Genomic DNA, 17,486 nt, shown 5'->3' with positions numbered 1-17,486 from the left:
TGGTGGCAGACTAAGGATGCTGCTGTGCAGGTAAATTTAATTGCTGAAGAATCTTTTTGGTTGATTGATTTGAAAGATATCTAGAACAAATCTAATTTGCCATCAAATCTGGGAGAAAACTGACAAAAATAGCTAGCCTGGATCTGAAATACTGTGTACTTCATGTGGGTTTGAGCAATTATATATTACCAAAAAAAGGCACATTTCTGCAATTTGCATTCTGCATATCATCGTGCCTTCAGCTGTTTTAACCTTATTGCAGTTCTGTTTTTAGTTGTGGAAATCTGCTTCAACTCAGAACACTAGTAAATTAATATGAACTTAAAGTGAAAAATCTGAATATTCTGAAAGATGACAAAATCCATCTGTTTCCTTGCAGGTAAGGCGACGAATAAAAAGACAGCCCGTGAAAGCAAGTCCTGATGCTTGGAAAGAGCAATGCAAACAGTTGTTAAACTTGATTTATGAAAGAGAGGACTCTGAGCCATTTAGACAGCCGGTTGATCTGTTCTCCTATCCTGTGAGTACGGCTTCGGTACTCACAATTTTAAAATCTACTGTTCATCCTTTGCCAAAGTTCTGTCCTGGACATGTTTGTAACCTTGGCATTTCTGAGCTGTAAGGGACCATGTTCAGTGCAATGATGTTTTCAGAGAATTATCTACAGTAACTCTCCAATCTCTGTCCTAGGTGGAAATAATTAGTTACGAGCTGCTGTTGTGGATGATACCATAGATGTTTTCATGATCAGCCTCAGGTGGTGTTATCATCAGTCTTTATTATTTTTTTGCATGCTCTTACAGGATTATCGAGATATTGTTGACACTCCTATGGATTTCAGCACTGTGAAAGAAACCTTGGAAGCAGGAAACTACACTAGTCCGTTGGAATTTTACAAAGATATTCGCTTAATATTCTGCAACTCTAAAGCTTACACTCCTAATAAAAAGTCTCGAGTAAGTCATACGTTTTAATTTCTTCTTTGTAAGGACCATGGCCCTGCGTATTAAACCAGATGCTTTAGTGGTAACAAAATCACATCTCCAAAAGACACCATCTAGCATAGATAAGAATGTTTAAAAATTTGCCTGTAATTTTTATGTAGAAATAGAAGCATTTATAAACTATCATGAATAAAATACATACCAATTAGGATTAGGTTGCGCTGCCTTTACTTAGAGCATAAATTTCACAGACGTGTTAAATCCTACATGTTGTTATATGTGGCACCTAACGTGGTGATGCAAAATGTTTTATTCTAGCCACTGTCTATCAGCAGGAAGAGCAGAGTGTGGCGGGGAGAGCTTTTAGTGCAAGTGTAAATGGTGCTAGGTGGGAGGCAATGGGAGATAGCATGACATTTTTCATCTCTTGAGGAGCAGTACTTCTTGCTCACCAGCAGAATAATAGCTACTGTGCTCTGTGAAAGCAGGGTGATGGCAGTAAACTTGAAGTAGGGTGATGCTCTGGGAGAGGGGAGCTCCAGATAAGTGTGAGTGGGTGTGAGAGAAAGCACAAAACTGCTGTTACCAAAGGTGGGTTCAATTATTCTGGTGTTGTATAAAGGACAAAAGGTGGGCTGGGGTAAGCTCTGAAGATAAAGACCAATAACTTTGGCATACTTAACAGAGGGAAAGGTGGTAGAGGATTGCAAGAAGACAGGTGATTTGAGATCAGTGTATGCTTGACATCCAAGTATGCTTGGTAGTGAGTTATTTACTGCTGTGCACTCCCTGGGAACTTCCCTGTGTATTTATAACTGAACAGCTGATGAGTCAACTCGCAAATTGCTTTAATAGAGTGGCCCGTCAATATCCATTTGCGTAAATACTGCGAAGAGCCTCAGTGGGATGATCTTTGCGGGAGGGCTGGGGCACACAGCTGGGCCTTCTGCCACAGTGGGTTCATCCACTGCCAAATGCCTGTCCGCATCCTGAGGGTTTCTAGCCTTGTTTACCATCTTTGCAACAACATCCCAAAACTACTGGTTTGTCATAAGCATAAAACATCTGAAGTAAAATCTTGAACAGAATAGTCCAAAATACAGAGAGCACCGTAAGTGCATTTGTGAATGAGGGTAGTCGGAGGTGAGGCCCAGGAAGAGGGTGAGGAAATGGCTTAAGGACATCTGGCTTCTTGAATTTGGGAATGAGGACATTTCAGTTGGTGTCTCCATGCAGCTCTGTAGGGATGAGCGTAAGGACTCATCACTAGGAAATTACAGCAAAAAACAAAGATGAGTTGACAGTGAAGTTCATTCGTACTTTCCCTTGGTACTTCAATTTAACTTATGGAGTGCCTCCGTGCTATATGAAGATTAACAATGAAAGGTATATTTCAGTAATCAAAATACCAATTTTCTTTTAGCCTTGTAAATATTTTGTACTGTAAATAATTAAATCTTTGTCCAAACACACTTTCTGTCATAAGAATGCACATGCGTTTTGAAAGGAAGTTATCTGTAAAGAGCCCTGCAGTTGAATGTCACCATTAATTTTTCTTTTGCACTGCAAAGATTAAGTCTCTGCAGCTTTGTGACAGCTTTCTGCTGATCTTCCAGATAGCCAAGCTTTAATAATTCTGGCCACGCTTTCTCATTCCAGATATATAGCATGACACTTCGACTATCTGCCTTATTTGAAAATCATATGAAAAATATCATCTCTGAGTACAAGTCAGCAATGCAATGTCAGAAGAGGAAAAGGCCACGGTACCGAAAACGGCTAAGAAGCAGTAGCAGTTCCCCATCAACTAGCAGAGCATCTAGGTAACGTAATGATAATCAAATGTGCTATCAGTGTCGTTTGAGATATGTCAAGACAGTGGTAGGCAGACCTTTGTGAATAAGCAGTCAGTTAATGGTATTGCTCATTTCCTGACACAGTTGCTCTTTTGGGTGGTAAACTTATGAGCTCAAATCCCATCAAAACTCACTTTGTAGTTTGGGCTTAATTCTGGTAAGCGAAAGGCTATATAATTACAAGTGTTCCCTCTGGATAAATTGAAAAAGTAAGTTTTTTTTTGCCTTTGTTTAGTAATGGTTGAAAAAGTGCGGAGTAATGCTTTTCTGAATTCTGTATGTTAGCTGTGTAAACTGAGTAGTTCAGTTTTAAAAGGTGAGGTTAAAAGACCTCACATGCCTTGTTCTTGAAAACTCAAATGCCTTTATCAAACGGAATGGTATTGCCAATGTTTTTAGTGTTACTACTTCAGTACAGGCACTGGGGAAACAGAAATCATTTGTGTTACAAGTCTGCTGCAAAAAAAACAAGGCACTGCAGGGGAAAATGTTTTTGTGTTTGAGTCCTTCGGAACTAATAACTTTATCTTTCTGGGATGCTTTGTATCGTCAGTCCAAAAGGGAAACAGAAGCAAATGAAGATTCAACCTAAAACCAACCAGAATACCTCACTGCCTTTGACTAGGACTAGCTCTTCAGTTTCATCTCACGGTGAGGAGGAATTTTCTAATATTCATCCTTTCTTTTGTAGCAACTTCTTTGTGCAGAGTGATGAAAAAGCTGGTGCATATTTAATGTTCAATTTAAATCCTATAATCGTAAGACACATGCAAAACCTACCCGTTGAACAAGCAAGTAGCAAGATCATGTAAATATGTGTTCTGTAGCTCCTGTTAGCCTGACACGGCCCTCCATCTGTTGATAAGTTATTGGTAAGGTGCAGAAAATATTGAAACTTGGTCTGGCCTTGCTAAGAATTAATATAATTACAAGAATCTGGACTTCCCATACATGGGCTTCTCTCATACAGAAACTACAAATATGTTAAGTTTACTTTGGATTACATCCTGGATGAGCCTGTCTCTTCATGACTGGAGAGGCAGCTGGGTGAAACTAACCTCCTGACTTTCAGGCCACTGACTTAGGTGATACAAAACCTCCCCAAAACGCCTTACATTTCAAACGTGCAACTAGAGAACAAAAGATACTCTGTCAAGTTAGCGATGTCCCATCTTAAGTTTCAGATACCACAGAGGAACCTTTGGGTTCAGCCACTGGTGAAGAGTTGGAAGGTCAGCCGTCTTCCTCGGGCTCAAATGCACAGAACCGAAGTGGAAATACCATCGATCCAGGGAAAAGTAGACCGATCAGAAGTAAACTGACACCAGTGAAACAAGGTGGGAAAGAAGTATTCTGTTCTTCGGATGACTGCTTTCACTAGAAATGGAAGGTGCTGCTTCTGGCTGATGCTTATGTTTTTCTTGCCAGGGTCTAACGTTATGCTGTAGCCCCAAACCACACTGCAACTGTTTGCCACAGATTCCACAGAAATTCCCTGGCCTTTTGACAACGCATGTTTGTTAGGAAATAAGCACTACTTGCAGTGTGTTACTTTAATGTACATTTTTAGGTTTGAAGTAGATTTTGGAGGTGTTTCTGTCTTGACACGCTTGCTAGGATTTGTCTGACTAAATGTTAGATGTTTGTGTCTGAGCAAATCACTCTGGTCTCCTGGTTTTGAATGGATTTGCATTGGATTACTAGTCAAGAGAGTCAAGCAGTCCATGCTTCAGGATAAGATGAACAGCGTTTACTTCTGTTTTGATAAATTTTCCTCTTAGGGCACCCGTTTCCCTCCACAGAACATAAAGGTTGCCTGTGGTGACTAGCTCAGAGTTGGATCATCCCCAGGGCACATCACAAAGGCGTGAGGCGAATCCCACTTTTTGTGGCCCAGTTTGGTTCAGACACGATGATGGTAACGGGATTGTTTTGTGTTTGCTTAGATCACTCTCCTGATGGACCACTTACAAATGGTGATGGCAGAGAACCTCGGACAGGAGTCAAGAGGAAGCTAGTAAGTGCATCAGAAGATGAACATCTGGAGGAGGCAGAGGAAGAGGAAAAGAAGAAAAGAGACTTAAAGGAGAAGTCTGGTTTATCTTCATCAGAAAGTGGGGAATCAGCATCCAGTTCAAGTTCTGAAAGCAGAAGTGGCTCTGATTCAGACTCGGAATCAACATCTAGAACAGATCAGGATTACATTGATGGAGACCATGACTACAGCAAAGTTGTGCAATCCAAAAAACCCAAGAGAAAAATCAAAAGAAAAGTCACCAGTGGGAAGAGGAATTGGCAGGGCAGAGGGACAGGGAGGAGGGGTAGGTGGGGGAGGTGGGGCAGATGGAGTAGAGGGGGAAGAGGTGGAAGAGGTGGACGAGGTTGTGGCAGAGGAAGAGGTGGTGGCAGGGGAGGAAGAAGAGGCCGGGGAGGCAGAGGAGCCTCGCGAGGAGCCACCAGAGCGAAACGTGCCCGAATTACAGATGATGAATTTGAGAATCTGTTTGGAGGACAATTTGGTGAGAACGTCTTTGGAGGCCGATTCAGTAGGCCGCCTCGAATCAAAACAAGGAACGAGGGCAGGAGAACTGTCCTGTATAACGACGATTCTGATAATGACAATTTTGTGCACACCGAGGATCCTTTGAACCTTGGTACTTCCAGGTCAGGCAGGGTGCGGAAAATGACAGAAAAAGCCAGGGTCAGCCATCTCATGGGATGGAATTATTGACAGATGAAAAACTTTGGAACAATTTTAAAAGAACTTCAATGGCCTTCTACTGCAGGGATTTTACCAGAAAATCTACCAAGCAAGTTGTGCGGGGACTCCACTCATGTCTCACAGTGGTGCTTTTCCATTATGTCAGTTTGCGTTTGTTTTCAAACTTCAGATCGCCACACTTCATTGGTCAAAAGAAGCCTTATTCATTAGGCCTTAAATTACAGAAATTCTTCCCCACACACTACGAGTTCATCGCATTAAAGAGGCTTCCAGCTTCTCAATAAGAACATGATATTTTAAATCATGATTATGACTTCTCTCCCTTGTTTTGTTTTTGTATTATAGAAATAGCACCTTCTTACAGAGTTTTTATGTGGTTTCTGCCATAAATCCTTATACACAGTAATAATTATAACTTTTGCACAATACACCAATCCTAAAGGCAGCTATAAAATGTTTACAGTTTCTATATTGTAAGAAGGATCTGGATTATTTTAATCTTCCCAGGCCAAACAGTCATGAATTGTGCTGAACTGAAGTATGTCTATACTACAGTTACGGGGGTCCTGATGTGCTTTCTATCGGTTCTTTATTCGTGTAAAAAGTGACAAAGGGTTGGTGCCTTGTAAATATGTAGCAAACCTTTGATGTGGTGTGTCCTATGTGTGCATTAACTTTATTAAAAAGAGAATACTTGAGAAGTATGAATATCTAGACAAAAGGTGCCAAATGCAAAAGTTACTTGCATCTATTTTCTTTTTGTCCTCTCATATTTTTATAGTATTAATAGAGATTGTGCAGCTAAGGGGTAACTTCAACATTTGAAAGGTTCCTCCTCTTCAAAGCATAACGTGATTTTTAATAGTAGCTTGGCTACCTCTATTTACAACTACTGGAAACTTAAAAGAAAATAGATGCTATTATTCAGTATGTGTTGAAGAAGAGGCAAGCAGGAGGGCAGAGAGATGGAATTGCTCGCTGAGTTGTACAGTAACTATATCTCCATTATATCGACACGATGAAAACAAATCCAAGTAATGATCAGTTTTCAGAAGCATGATGTTTGCAGCAGGTGGTAGTTTATGCAGGTAGGCCAACTGGCTCCCACACGGTTTTGCTGCGACTTAACTCGGTGCAAATCTGTGGTGGTTTTAATTTGTCCCCTGGAGCTGAGGGGGAAGCTGAACTGAGCTCTGGTGGCTAGCAGTGCTGGTAGCTTTCTGTTCTCGTCCTCCAGACAGACTCTTGTGTCTCAAGCTTCCAGAAGAGAATTCATGTTGCACTGTACTTGTTATACTGAAAACTGCAAACTTGAAAACAGAACTCATTTGGGTAGGAATAGTACAGTTTGTGACAACGCGAGGGAAGTCGGTAGTGTCTTTCCCCAGCGAAAGGCAGCGGTGTCAGTGAGCAGGACCAGGGGATTTGTCGTGGGGTGAGCTGGAGCTGGGCAGCCTCTTTGCTTAGTAGGGTCTGGTTGAAATATATATGGGACTTCAGTTTTTCTCATGTTGTTGAAAAGAATCTGACAGTTCCAGCTTGGTTAAGAGAGTACGCTGGTTTACAGAGAGAACAAATGAAAAAAAAAAAAAAAAAAAGAAAAAGGTTAGAAATTTTTAGTGGAGTTTTTCAAGATTTCTTTTTTTAAAAATTTTTCATCCAGTATCCTTAGGTTCATCTGTGCACGGCTTGGTCAATAATTCTGGAAAACCTCAGGCAGCAAAGAGTGACCCATGTATATTCTCAGATGCAGAAGGAATTTAATTTTTGACTTTCTATATTAAGCACTAGCTATTTTATCTCGCTTTCCAAAAATTCTACTTAGATGCAAAATGACTTGAAAAAAATGCAAAGGTTTAGTTTTGTGATGGAGGAGAGTATATCCTAAATTGCTCAGAGCATTAATATGAGTTTATGGTACAGTAGAAAAATCACACTTTTCTAATAACTGTTTTGAATCAGCCATAATCCATTTCTGGACTTAATTCAGTTGTGTTTTGATGGGAATATAGTGCAGAGGCTCTCCTAGTTCTGTATTGGGCTTTAAAATATAAACACCCGTCCTATCATCTCTCTCTCATATATATATAATATATATATATACATACATATATATTTATAAAAAAAAAAAAAGTGTTATTTCTTTGATTGGTCCTCCTACATACGGTAACCAGGAATAGCATGTATGCATCAGCTCATAGTCAGAATCATACCCATTTTAGATCAGTCCTGTTGAGCTAACGTAAACACTATGGTTTCTGTTCTAAAGCCTGAAAAGCTTGAAATGCAAAAGAAATGCTTTTCTTATATTTCTGACTGGCCGAAGATCCACTTCCTTATTTATTTTGTGTAAGGGTCGGGGGGAGGTAAACACGTGGATTCCAGAGAAATCCTTTTATAAGTTGTGTATTTTAGCAACAATTAGAATAATATTAAATATGTTCTCAAATGTATCTTTTCTATGTAATGAAGTACTGTGAAGATAACAGTGAAGCATCACTTTACTGTGGCGTAAGTATTAATCATACGTGTTACATGATTACGAGCTAGACAGCAGGGTGTGCTAGAACAACAGAACTATTGCTTATTGTAAAAGAAAATGTGTATTTTTTTTATTTTTTATTTTTTTTTGGTGCATGAGAACCTTTTTATAAGCATGAAACAATAACTTGTTTTTAGCTACGTTCTTCTCGCTTGGTTTGGTATCTGGGTTCTTCCCCTGAGTTGGGCAGTTGGTTTCTCGTGGCCTCGTTCCGCGGCAGAACGGTAACTGTAGGAATTCGGGCGCTTTCTCTCAAACCCCAGGTCCTGCTAGGAGCTGCTTATGGTTGCAGAAAGCCTGATCCCAGCCCAGCAGGTGCATCAGGAGCAGTAAGACGATGTAAGCCGGGCACTGGCAGGGTCCCCGACCCCAAAGCCGCGTGCTCGTGCCCTCGCTGAGGCGCCGGCAGGCCGCAGCGCCCCACACGCGCTCAGGGCCGCGGCCTCTCCTGCCCACAGCTCTGCTCTGTCTGTAGCACTCCCATTTCTCCTGGACCAGGGCATCCCTGACCAAGCTCGTTTTGTGGTTCCACTGTGCCATCGCATCGTTTCGGCCCCCACTTGGCCCGCCTTTAGCTTTCTGTCATGCTTTGTTTTCCTGTTCGCCCGTTGCGCCCCTCATCTGCAGCCTCCCATTCCCGCCCCGCAGGTTACCTGTGAGGCTCTGGGTGTTTTCTGACACCTTGATGAACGTTGTTTTAGCCAGACTGTTAGGGTGTAAGGCTTAATTCGTTGCCTGTTGTTTGTCAAGGAGCTGAACTGTCCCGTGACTTGCCACTTTTTGTATGTCTGCCTTACCTTGCTCTTAGCTTCTCGGCCGCCCCTCGCTCCGATGGGGCACTGTGCCCACCATGCTGTGTCTACTGAATTATTGCTCTTTTTTTTTTTTTTTTTTCCCTTGCTGTATGAATTTAACGTCAAATCTGTGAAAGTTGTGGGCTTCCTGCCTCGCAGGGTATCTCTGTTGGAAGTGCCCATGGAGCTTCTCTGTTGGTGCTGGGGCTGGGGCAGTGCGGTTTTATCGCTCCTTTTGTCCTTGTTTCCTTCAAGCCGTGGTGTAGGTGTTGTGTGTGTGTGCTCCGCCTTCCCGGTGCCACATTCCTCTTCTCTCTCATCTCTCCTTGTTGCTGGTAGCCCACCCGTGCTCCTCTTGGAAGCTCCCCAGGGCAGCGGTGGCCTCAGGGGCAGCTTCCCCAGGTTCTCCACATCCCCAGCGCTTGGGAAGCTGTCCTCTTTTCCTAGCTTTCCTATCTCATCCCAAGTAGGAACACCTTCTTCGCTTTCAAACTTCCATTCCTTAACTGCAGATCACAACTTTGGATAAAGAGAGAGCCTGGTGGGCTTGCTTAATGTAGCATCGAAAATCTTGGGTTGCTCCTCCTACTAACAGGAGCTGGCATAGGCGTAAGCAGAGGCCACCCCCATCAACTCCCCCCTGCAGGTGAACGAGCTAAACAGAATCATTAAGAAATAATAACTTCTGGAATGATTTTTGGTTGCCTAAAATAATCTTGTGTCCTTTGCGTACTTTAATTCTCCCTGACCGTGTTCTTAAATGCACACCTCAGGTGCTTCTGCGTGCGGGCTGCCGGGTTCAGAGCACTGAAAAGAGCCGACATTGGGCACGTAGTAAAAATTGTTCTGGAGTAATTTATAAAATATGGAAAAAGAAACTAAAATGTATTGCTTTTGTCAATGTTGGAGGCTCTGCTGACCTCAGAAAGCAAGATAACCTTGGCAGGCATGTAAGATACTGCTCCTGGATGGCTCTGAGCGTCTCTGACAACTTCAAAATCACACAGAACTAACCCAAGAAAATAAGTTTAAATCTCTAATTCCTGATAAGGACCCAAGATTGCTGTTCCGTCTTTAACCTGGGTGGTCAAGGACAGGGAAAACCAAATTGCTGCAGGCGTAGGGATGTCTTGTCAGCCCTGACTGGGGCGTCCTGCTACCGCTGGTCTGTGTCATCCGTTCGGTGTTCTAGAAATGTGTTTGTGCGTTTACATTTCTTGATTTATTTTTTATTTTTTAAATCATCGTGCAAAGTTTTATAAAAAGCTAATTATTTACACGATAGACTGAAGGAGCAGTTAACAATCCAAGGCTAAATCTCTATTTAGTATCGTAGGGAGCTGTCATTGTGTTCTTACAAGTATGTATTATAGAAAATTACTGCGCATGTGCGATAGATAATTTTCAATATTAGTATACCAGAGGTTTACACATTTGAAAAAAAAAAAAAAAAAAAAAGACAAAAAAAAACTCCTTTATGTACAGTAAGTAACAGCCTGCAAAACTTAGTCTGAAAGTTGTCTTTTTTAGTATTAGAAATGCAAAGACCTGTTGGAAGCTTGTACATTTTTACTGTGTCATGTTCAGCCCACAGCAAGCGTACACAACTGTGCTCTGAATCCCTGAAAACGTTCCGGTGGAATTGCTGTCACAGCCTTAACTCTAGTGTTATAAAAATGGTGCTTAAATACATTTACGTGCGTGGATGTGGGTACCTGACCAGGCTTTGTGAGAATTTCAAGTCAAACGAAGCTGCGCTTGCGAGTTAACGCTCCTGGCAAACAACGGCGGCCACGTCTTAGCCAATTTCCAGCCTGTGGCTGGCCGGCAAGTGGTTCAAGTCGTGGGCAACCAAGAGCAGGTTGGCTTCTTGGTGTGCTTTGGGACCTGGCCGCCCTGCTGGCTGTGGGGTCTGGCGGCCGGGGGGCTCGGGCTTCCTCGCCCCGCTGGGAAACCCAAAGGCGCCGACCCTCTTCTTCAGACGGCCTCCTGAGAGCGGGGGCTGCTCAAATCCACCCCGAGCCCCCAGGCTGGTTTTGTGTTCTCCTCCGTAGCGATACCGACACAGAGCTCTTCATTCCTCCCCGAGTCCTTAGAGCAGACATCACTTAGAAATAGCACTTGGTGTTGGAGCAGCGACATTCATGTGATTTAGGCTCTACAGTTCATGCTCTGGATGATTTAAAATACTCCAAAAATGCACAAAGCTATTAGAATTATGTACTTTATTGATTTTTTTTATTTTTTTTTCAGGTGATATTTATGCCCATATCTTCACATCCGCTATCTCAGGTCCCTTTAAATGAATACTTCAGGGATTTTGATGCCACTCGTTGGCAGACCAAATGTAATATTTATATGCAATGAGCTGTTAGTTTTTGTATTGTACAAATGTAAATTTGTAAAGATTTTTTTCTAGAGTTTTTTTGAAGTCACTTATGTAATCTAGGATGTTTCATTTTCCAGCTGTGGGATTGTCTTAATAAAAAAGATAAACTCTTCCTCTGGTTTTGCATTGCTTACTAAGGGGTTTGGGATTAAAAAGACAAAAAAAAAAAAAAAAAAAAAAGAACAATCGGCTTTCAACATGAAAGCACTTGGTGATTTAGCTGGATAATTCTACGCTTATGAACTAGGACACCTGTATAAGTGGATAAACTTGGACAATTTCTGGAAAATTGGCTCGCTGAGGCCTTGGGGCTAGGACAGGGGAAGCTGGGAGGTGATGGGGACACGGCAGAGCTTGAAGGGGATGGGATGAAGACCCCCAGTGGGGTGGCCGTGGGCTGTCTCTGCTGGGCTTCTGGTGCCAGCAGGGCCTGAGGGGGGCCTGGGCTGCCCATGGAGGAGCCCCCAGGAGCATCTCCCTGTTTTACTCCTGATTTCATCACCTGTTTATACGCTTCGAGCTGCAATGCGTTAATTCCTGTGCACCATGAGAAAAATCCAATACTCTGTGACACTGGACTGCTCTGTTTTCCCTCTGCTGCTGAAGAGAGAAGGATAGATACTGCCCAAGGAGTTTTTAAGCAAATTTCCTTGCTGGTTTCAGCGTGGCTTCTTCCTGCTGGGCATGAATGCCCCATCAGTCGTCGTGCTGTGGTTTTGTGCTCTGCTGCCACAGGGCTCCAGGAAAATACGTAAATCTCTCTTTGTGGTGATGGGAAGATGGATTTTGGGCTCCTCTGAACTTTTATTTTAATTTTATTTAATATTATATTTATTTTATTTTATTTTTTTTCCCCAGAGCCGTTGCTGCGTGCTTGCTGAGCTCCCCAGTGCAATGCAGCCATGGCCTGCTGCAAAGTCCATGCAGGAGCATTTTACTTGACTCATTTTCTGCTGCGTTGAACATTTTCCTTCATTTTCTGTGTTGATCTCAGCATGCAAAGCATCCTCTTTTTTTTATTGTTTTCTTGAAGGAGGTTTAGGTATGAATGTATATTTTAATAATTTGTAAGGACTCCTGTGCTTGGCGGGCAAGGTGTGGGGCTCAGCAGAGCCGGGTCCTTCACCCTTCCCAGCCCTTTTACTTCCAAACAAGGGGCTTCAAAAGTTGGATATTTCTGCATTTAAAGCTGGCATGGTGCAAAAGGGACAAGAAGTTAGGGACGAAGGTGACCTGCGGCTGGTCTCCAGCAGCAAGAGCAGCAAATTGAGCGGTGTCCCATGACTTTCCACACCAGGATGGAGTAACTGGGCACCAAAATGACTTTTTTCCTTGCTATTTCACGCTCAGCTCAACCTCAAAGGGGCTACTTTCAACATCATTCGCCCAATCTTTCATGCAGAGCCTGGCAGACGGAATAACCGGGGTGAAGAATAGCAAGAATGGAGGAGCAGGGAAGATAAACAGGCTTGATAGCGCAGCACATAAGCTGCTTGTTTTGTGCTGAAACGGGAACATGCAGGCATTTTTTCCAAAAGAAGCAATTAACACTTTTTAAATAGCTATATTATGCAGTCAAAAAGAAAAAAAAAAATTGCTGTGTTTACTGCAGTTGGGAATGTATTAGGTTTATTCACTGTAACAAAATGGATTTTGTTTAAGACGGGAAGAGATAAAAGACTCTCAAACCAAACTTCTGATGAAAGTTCCTGAATGCACGACTCTGAGTGAAGGAAGAAAACAGATTTGTTAGCGTGGACAGCAGCTATTAGTAAGTCTGCTACATAAATGCTCTCTGATTCTTAAAGACATTAGGTATTAGGAGCGTTTTGTGATTTCAGAGACAAGAGGCTTCTTGTTTGCACCAAAGTTTCCCCAGTTCTTGTCGCAGCACCTGCAGGGCGGCTGGGATCCCCTCGGTTCTGCTCCTGCCTCGTGTGGGTGCCCCTTACCTCCCCTCTTCTTCCCATCCTCCCTAACTGTGCCCTGCTTTGTTTTCACTTACAATCAATTATTTTTTTTCCCCAATCATCTCTCTCCCAAATTCTTTTCCCCAAAACTACGCCTGTTTTTTCTATTGCTAAAGACAATTCTGCCGCAGATACAAATAAAGATGCAAAAGCACCAAAGTGTCCTACGCCTCTTGGTGCAGGTGGCATTGGGTCCACTCCAACCGTGGGCAGAGCACAGAGATCTTCGAGGACAGAGACGTGGGGTGGCAGCTGGAGAAACTCAAGTGCAAGTTGGCCGCAGACGGGGCCTTGAGATGTTTCCTCTGTTTTTGCCCCATTTTCCTCTGCCTTAACCGTGCCTACTTAAAGTTTAAAACATGTAAATCGCGAGCACAGCAGATGTGCATCAATCTCCTGCGTGAGAGAGAGCTGCGGGATTGTTCCCTTTTGTCTCGGAGCTGGTGAAAAAGCGCTGGAGGAAGATGTTGAAATGGGCACCCCGTACGTACACCGCCGCACAAGGAAGCGTGCCCGCTCTCTTGTGCTGCCACATAATAGAGTTAAAAAGAAATAAGTCTGATTTCCATACTGACTCATTGCTCGCACTTTGTTTAGTGACTGTTGAATCCAATTTCGCTTCAGCTGGTTGCGAGGCAGTGACAGGTGCAGAATATCCTCTTTTTGTTCGCACGGCAGATGCAAGCAGGGGAGAGAGCGCTGTGTTTCGAGCCCAGAAAGCACCAATAGAATAACGTCAAATTAAGACTAAAACATTTTCTGATGAATAAAAGCAGAAGCATACATTTCCAGGAAGAAAATATGTCCTACAAGAAACCCAAGTTTTCAAACTTGCAAAATGGGGATTTGTTTTACCGCCAGACGTTTATAATTTATTTTAATGTTCTTGGAGCTCGAGTGGCAACAGCTTTGCAAGTGGGGAAGGGGCAGGTTCCCTTTTGGAGCAATTCCTGCTCCTCTGCCACCATGGCTGTCCGAGGTTCACTCCCTACTGCATATTCCTTCCCAAACCCACAGTTTCAGCGTGCCCAGCACACGGAGAGAAACCAGGCGTGGACCCAGCACCTTGGCCACAGCCCATGCGTTTCTCACAGTAGCCCGCTCTTCCAGACGCCAGCACCACAAGGTACCTGGGCAGGAGCTGGTTTTCTCCCTCCAAGAACATTTCTATGTCTTGGTGCGTCCCTGGCCTATATCAGAAAGTTCAATAAATTTGGTTTCTTTCAAGCAGTTTCCTCAAAATCTGGTATCTCACATGTAGGCTGTTGCTAAAAGCGGGGAGGGCATTTTTCTTTTTTTTTTTTTTTTTTTTTTTTTTTCTTTAAATGGCTGATTTTCATTTAGGAAAGGCTAAAATAAAGGGAGTGGATTCACTCGAGTTTGACCACTTCACTGCTTTTCCAGCTGGGGACCTGCAGCGGGGCAGGAGCGGCCGTGTTAGTGGCAAGCTCTGCTCCAGGCTCCGCCGGGACCTCTTCCCATCCAGCACCAGCACCAGCCCTCCATGGAGGCAATCAAGACTGGGAACATCCCCTTCCACCCAAAAATCCCCAAGAAAACACAAGAAAGCACAATTTCAGCATGTAACAGAGCAGCGAGAGGAGGCACCGAAGGCAGCAGCTCATTTTGGTGCACTGATGGAGTGGGGCCTGCCGATCAACCTCACCCCAAACTGGCGTATTTCCACCAGCCTGCCGTGTAATTAAAGCCCTTTATGCATAGTAATGGTTGCGCTAATTAAATGTTGCTGTTTATTATTAAATAATGGAGCTCATTAGCATGTGCTGTGCTGCGGAGATGCTCGCGGCGCAGCGCCGGTGCCTGGCTCGACCCAGCCGAGCTGGGGATGCGCTGATCCCAAACCGGTCCCCGTTTTGTCACGTTTGTGCTGACAGCATCGAAGCATCTGGACTTGTCTGGGCAGAAGTATTTTAAATTGGGAACATTTTAATAGGCTGTGCAGTGAAACATCCATATGCATGCTGCTTGGGGTCACTTTTGATCCCTTTACAGCGTTCCATAGGCACTGGAAAAATCGGATCTCCGGCACATTCCCACGGGGAACATTTTTGCATTTGTACAAAGCTAAATTGATTGCAAGCATGCAGCCAGTACTATGGCAAATTTAAGCTTGTTGTTTTGCTGGTACATCGTATAACAATGTTTTTATGAAAGCTGTGTAGTCGCTACACAGATAATTTTCAAATTTCCTGAGATAAGCTGAGCGGTGGCGTATTAAAGATTCATATATGTTGAAATATTCACAGTATAAAGTCTTAACACACACACCAGTAATTCAAAACACTCCAGCCTTTGGGTCAAAATACCAGCTGGGAAAATAAAAATAAAAAAATAAATTAAAAAAAAACAAACACGAGGCAGTGCTGAAACCCGACTTGTTTTTACCACTCTGTTGCCCACAGCCCCGGTGAATCAGAGTCCTGTTTGCTCCTCGTTTCGTGTAATTTATTATCAGCGGGGCCAGCTGGGACCACTGTGGTTAACGGACTGTCAGCATTCCCATTACCGGCGCTTTATAGCTCAGCCATAAACGTTTACTCAGAACTGCGATCTTCCAGACCCTGTGCTTAGGAAGGCTTCTTCTTTTTCCCCCCAGAACTTTACTTTCAAGCGATTTCTTTAAATAAAAGCTAATGAAAATAAGAATCTCTAAAGCTAGAGGCTTGTGATGGCTTCTTTATCCCTGGAGGGAGGCAGGGAGCTCTCGGAGGCACCTTCGTTACCTATAGCTGCAAAGCACGTGGACGCTCACCAAAATAGCTTCGTGTTAGTTCAGCAACATATGGTTGAAAACTGCAATTATTTGGAAGCGAGGTCGATCATTTACATTTTCACATAGAGTCTAAAGTGCAGAAATCCACCCCAAGCTGTAGAAGCCTTGCTCCTTACGTGACACGAGAGCAGACGTCATCACCACGAGCAGTGTAAAGTCCTGGGGGAGCCGACCTCTTATCAAGCAGCCGGGAATATTTTTAGATCAGTGGAGGACTCAGGACCTTGCACCTTCGCTGGAGGCTTTCTCCTCGTTGTGGCTGGTGGTGAAAAGATCCCATTAACACAAAGTTACACTCGGGATTTAATGCGGGCCCGTTCCCTGCTGCCATTATACAGTAGCCATTGTCAATAAAAAAAAAAAAAGTCTGCTTCCAGTTAATGTGTTTTTCAAAAGACTTGGCAAAAAATGAGTTTTTAAAAGATTTTCTGCACGTTGTGGTTGTGGGTCCTGGTCAAAGCTAAGCCACGTGCTGCGAGCCCTTGGGCTGCGGGTTGGTGATGCACCCAGACCTCACGGGCACCTGTAGGAGCGTAAGCCAGAAACGCCAGTTTGACAGAAAACCAAAGTCAAAACTCCTTCTGCTAATATTAGCACAGCCACCTGGAGCTAGGGAACTGTCAGGAAAAGCTTTGGGAAAGCATTGCTGCAGCATTGCTGAGCTGCTCACTCCTTCGCATCAGTCCTGCTTCACAGCACACAAACAATACCCACGAATGCATTATTTCCACCGCTATTTCCCCAAGGAGCTGGCAAGAAACTTAATTCTTTTTTCTATTTTGGTGCACAGGCAGTTTGTTGCTTCCAGCAGCCGAGCCTGGCTGTGCTGGTGCCAGAAGCAAGCTCTGTGCTCAAAGCCCAGCACCCAGTGATGAGCGTCTCCATCACTCACCATTACTGCACAAAGGATTTACAAAGTATTGTTTTGTAGTAACGCATTAAAAACAGGCAATGGGGATGTGAATTGTGAAACGGGGTCCTAATCTGTTTTCTGTCCCCAGGTTTCACACCAGTATGTGCTTCTCTCTGCATCAAGGTCCTTGATGCAAGAATTAGGTCAAAAGCTGGTACTAAGGGGAGCTGAGTGTTCAGAAGGTGAAACGGCAGCTCCTGGTGGCTTGGGAGAAGCAATGAAGAGGCTGTTAATTGGGGAAATCCCAATTAGAGGATTTTGGAGTCAGCAAACAGACTGCAATTGCAGAGCTGATGCTGCAGTGGACCTCAGGACTAACCCTCATCCCCATGGCAGGCAGGAGGGTGCCTGCTGGAAAAGCTGCAGCTTGTCCACAAGGGTTAGGGGCAGGGCCAGGTTATTAAATTCAGCACTAGCTGGATTGTCCTCCAGAGGCAGGGAAAAGTGTAGGCAAAATGAAAGACACAGCTCATGAAGGTGGCTTATAAATAATTACCATTACAAGCTTTAAATAGCCTCGTGTTTCTCAGAAGGACGAGGCTCAGGGGCAGGGCTGGGCCCT

The 17,486-nt window shown here is 43.7% G+C and overlaps 1 protein-coding gene across 2 annotated transcripts in view; it reads left to right on the top strand.

Moving 5' to 3' along the window:
- Window positions 1-11,370, top strand: part of BRWD3 (bromodomain and WD repeat domain containing 3) — a 52,699-nt gene extending 41,329 nt beyond the window's left edge. The window contains exons 35-40 of one of the 2 annotated variants that reach the window (XM_082771226.1): window positions 380-520; window positions 804-956; window positions 2,604-2,767; window positions 3,354-3,451; window positions 3,985-4,137; window positions 4,747-11,370. In XM_082771226.1, coding sequence (XP_082627352.1) covers window positions 380-520; window positions 804-956; window positions 2,604-2,767; window positions 3,354-3,451; window positions 3,985-4,137; window positions 4,747-5,531 — 1,494 coding nt within the window. In that variant the 3' untranslated portion in view covers window positions 5,532-11,370. Of the gene's footprint in view, window positions 1-379; window positions 521-803; window positions 957-2,603; window positions 2,768-3,353; window positions 3,452-3,978; window positions 4,138-4,746 lie in introns of both variants that reach the window. The other variant, XM_082771225.1, reaches the window with a different exon arrangement.
- The last annotated feature ends 6,116 nt before the right edge of the window (window positions 11,371-17,486 follow it).

This window comes from Aythya marila (genome assembly GCF_965140915.1).
Source record: "Aythya marila genome assembly, chromosome: 13".
Taxonomy (NCBI): Eukaryota; Metazoa; Chordata; class Aves; order Anseriformes; family Anatidae; genus Aythya; species Aythya marila.
The sequence above is the reverse complement of the archived record's forward strand: the minus strand, read 5'-3'. Positions and strand labels throughout refer to the sequence as shown.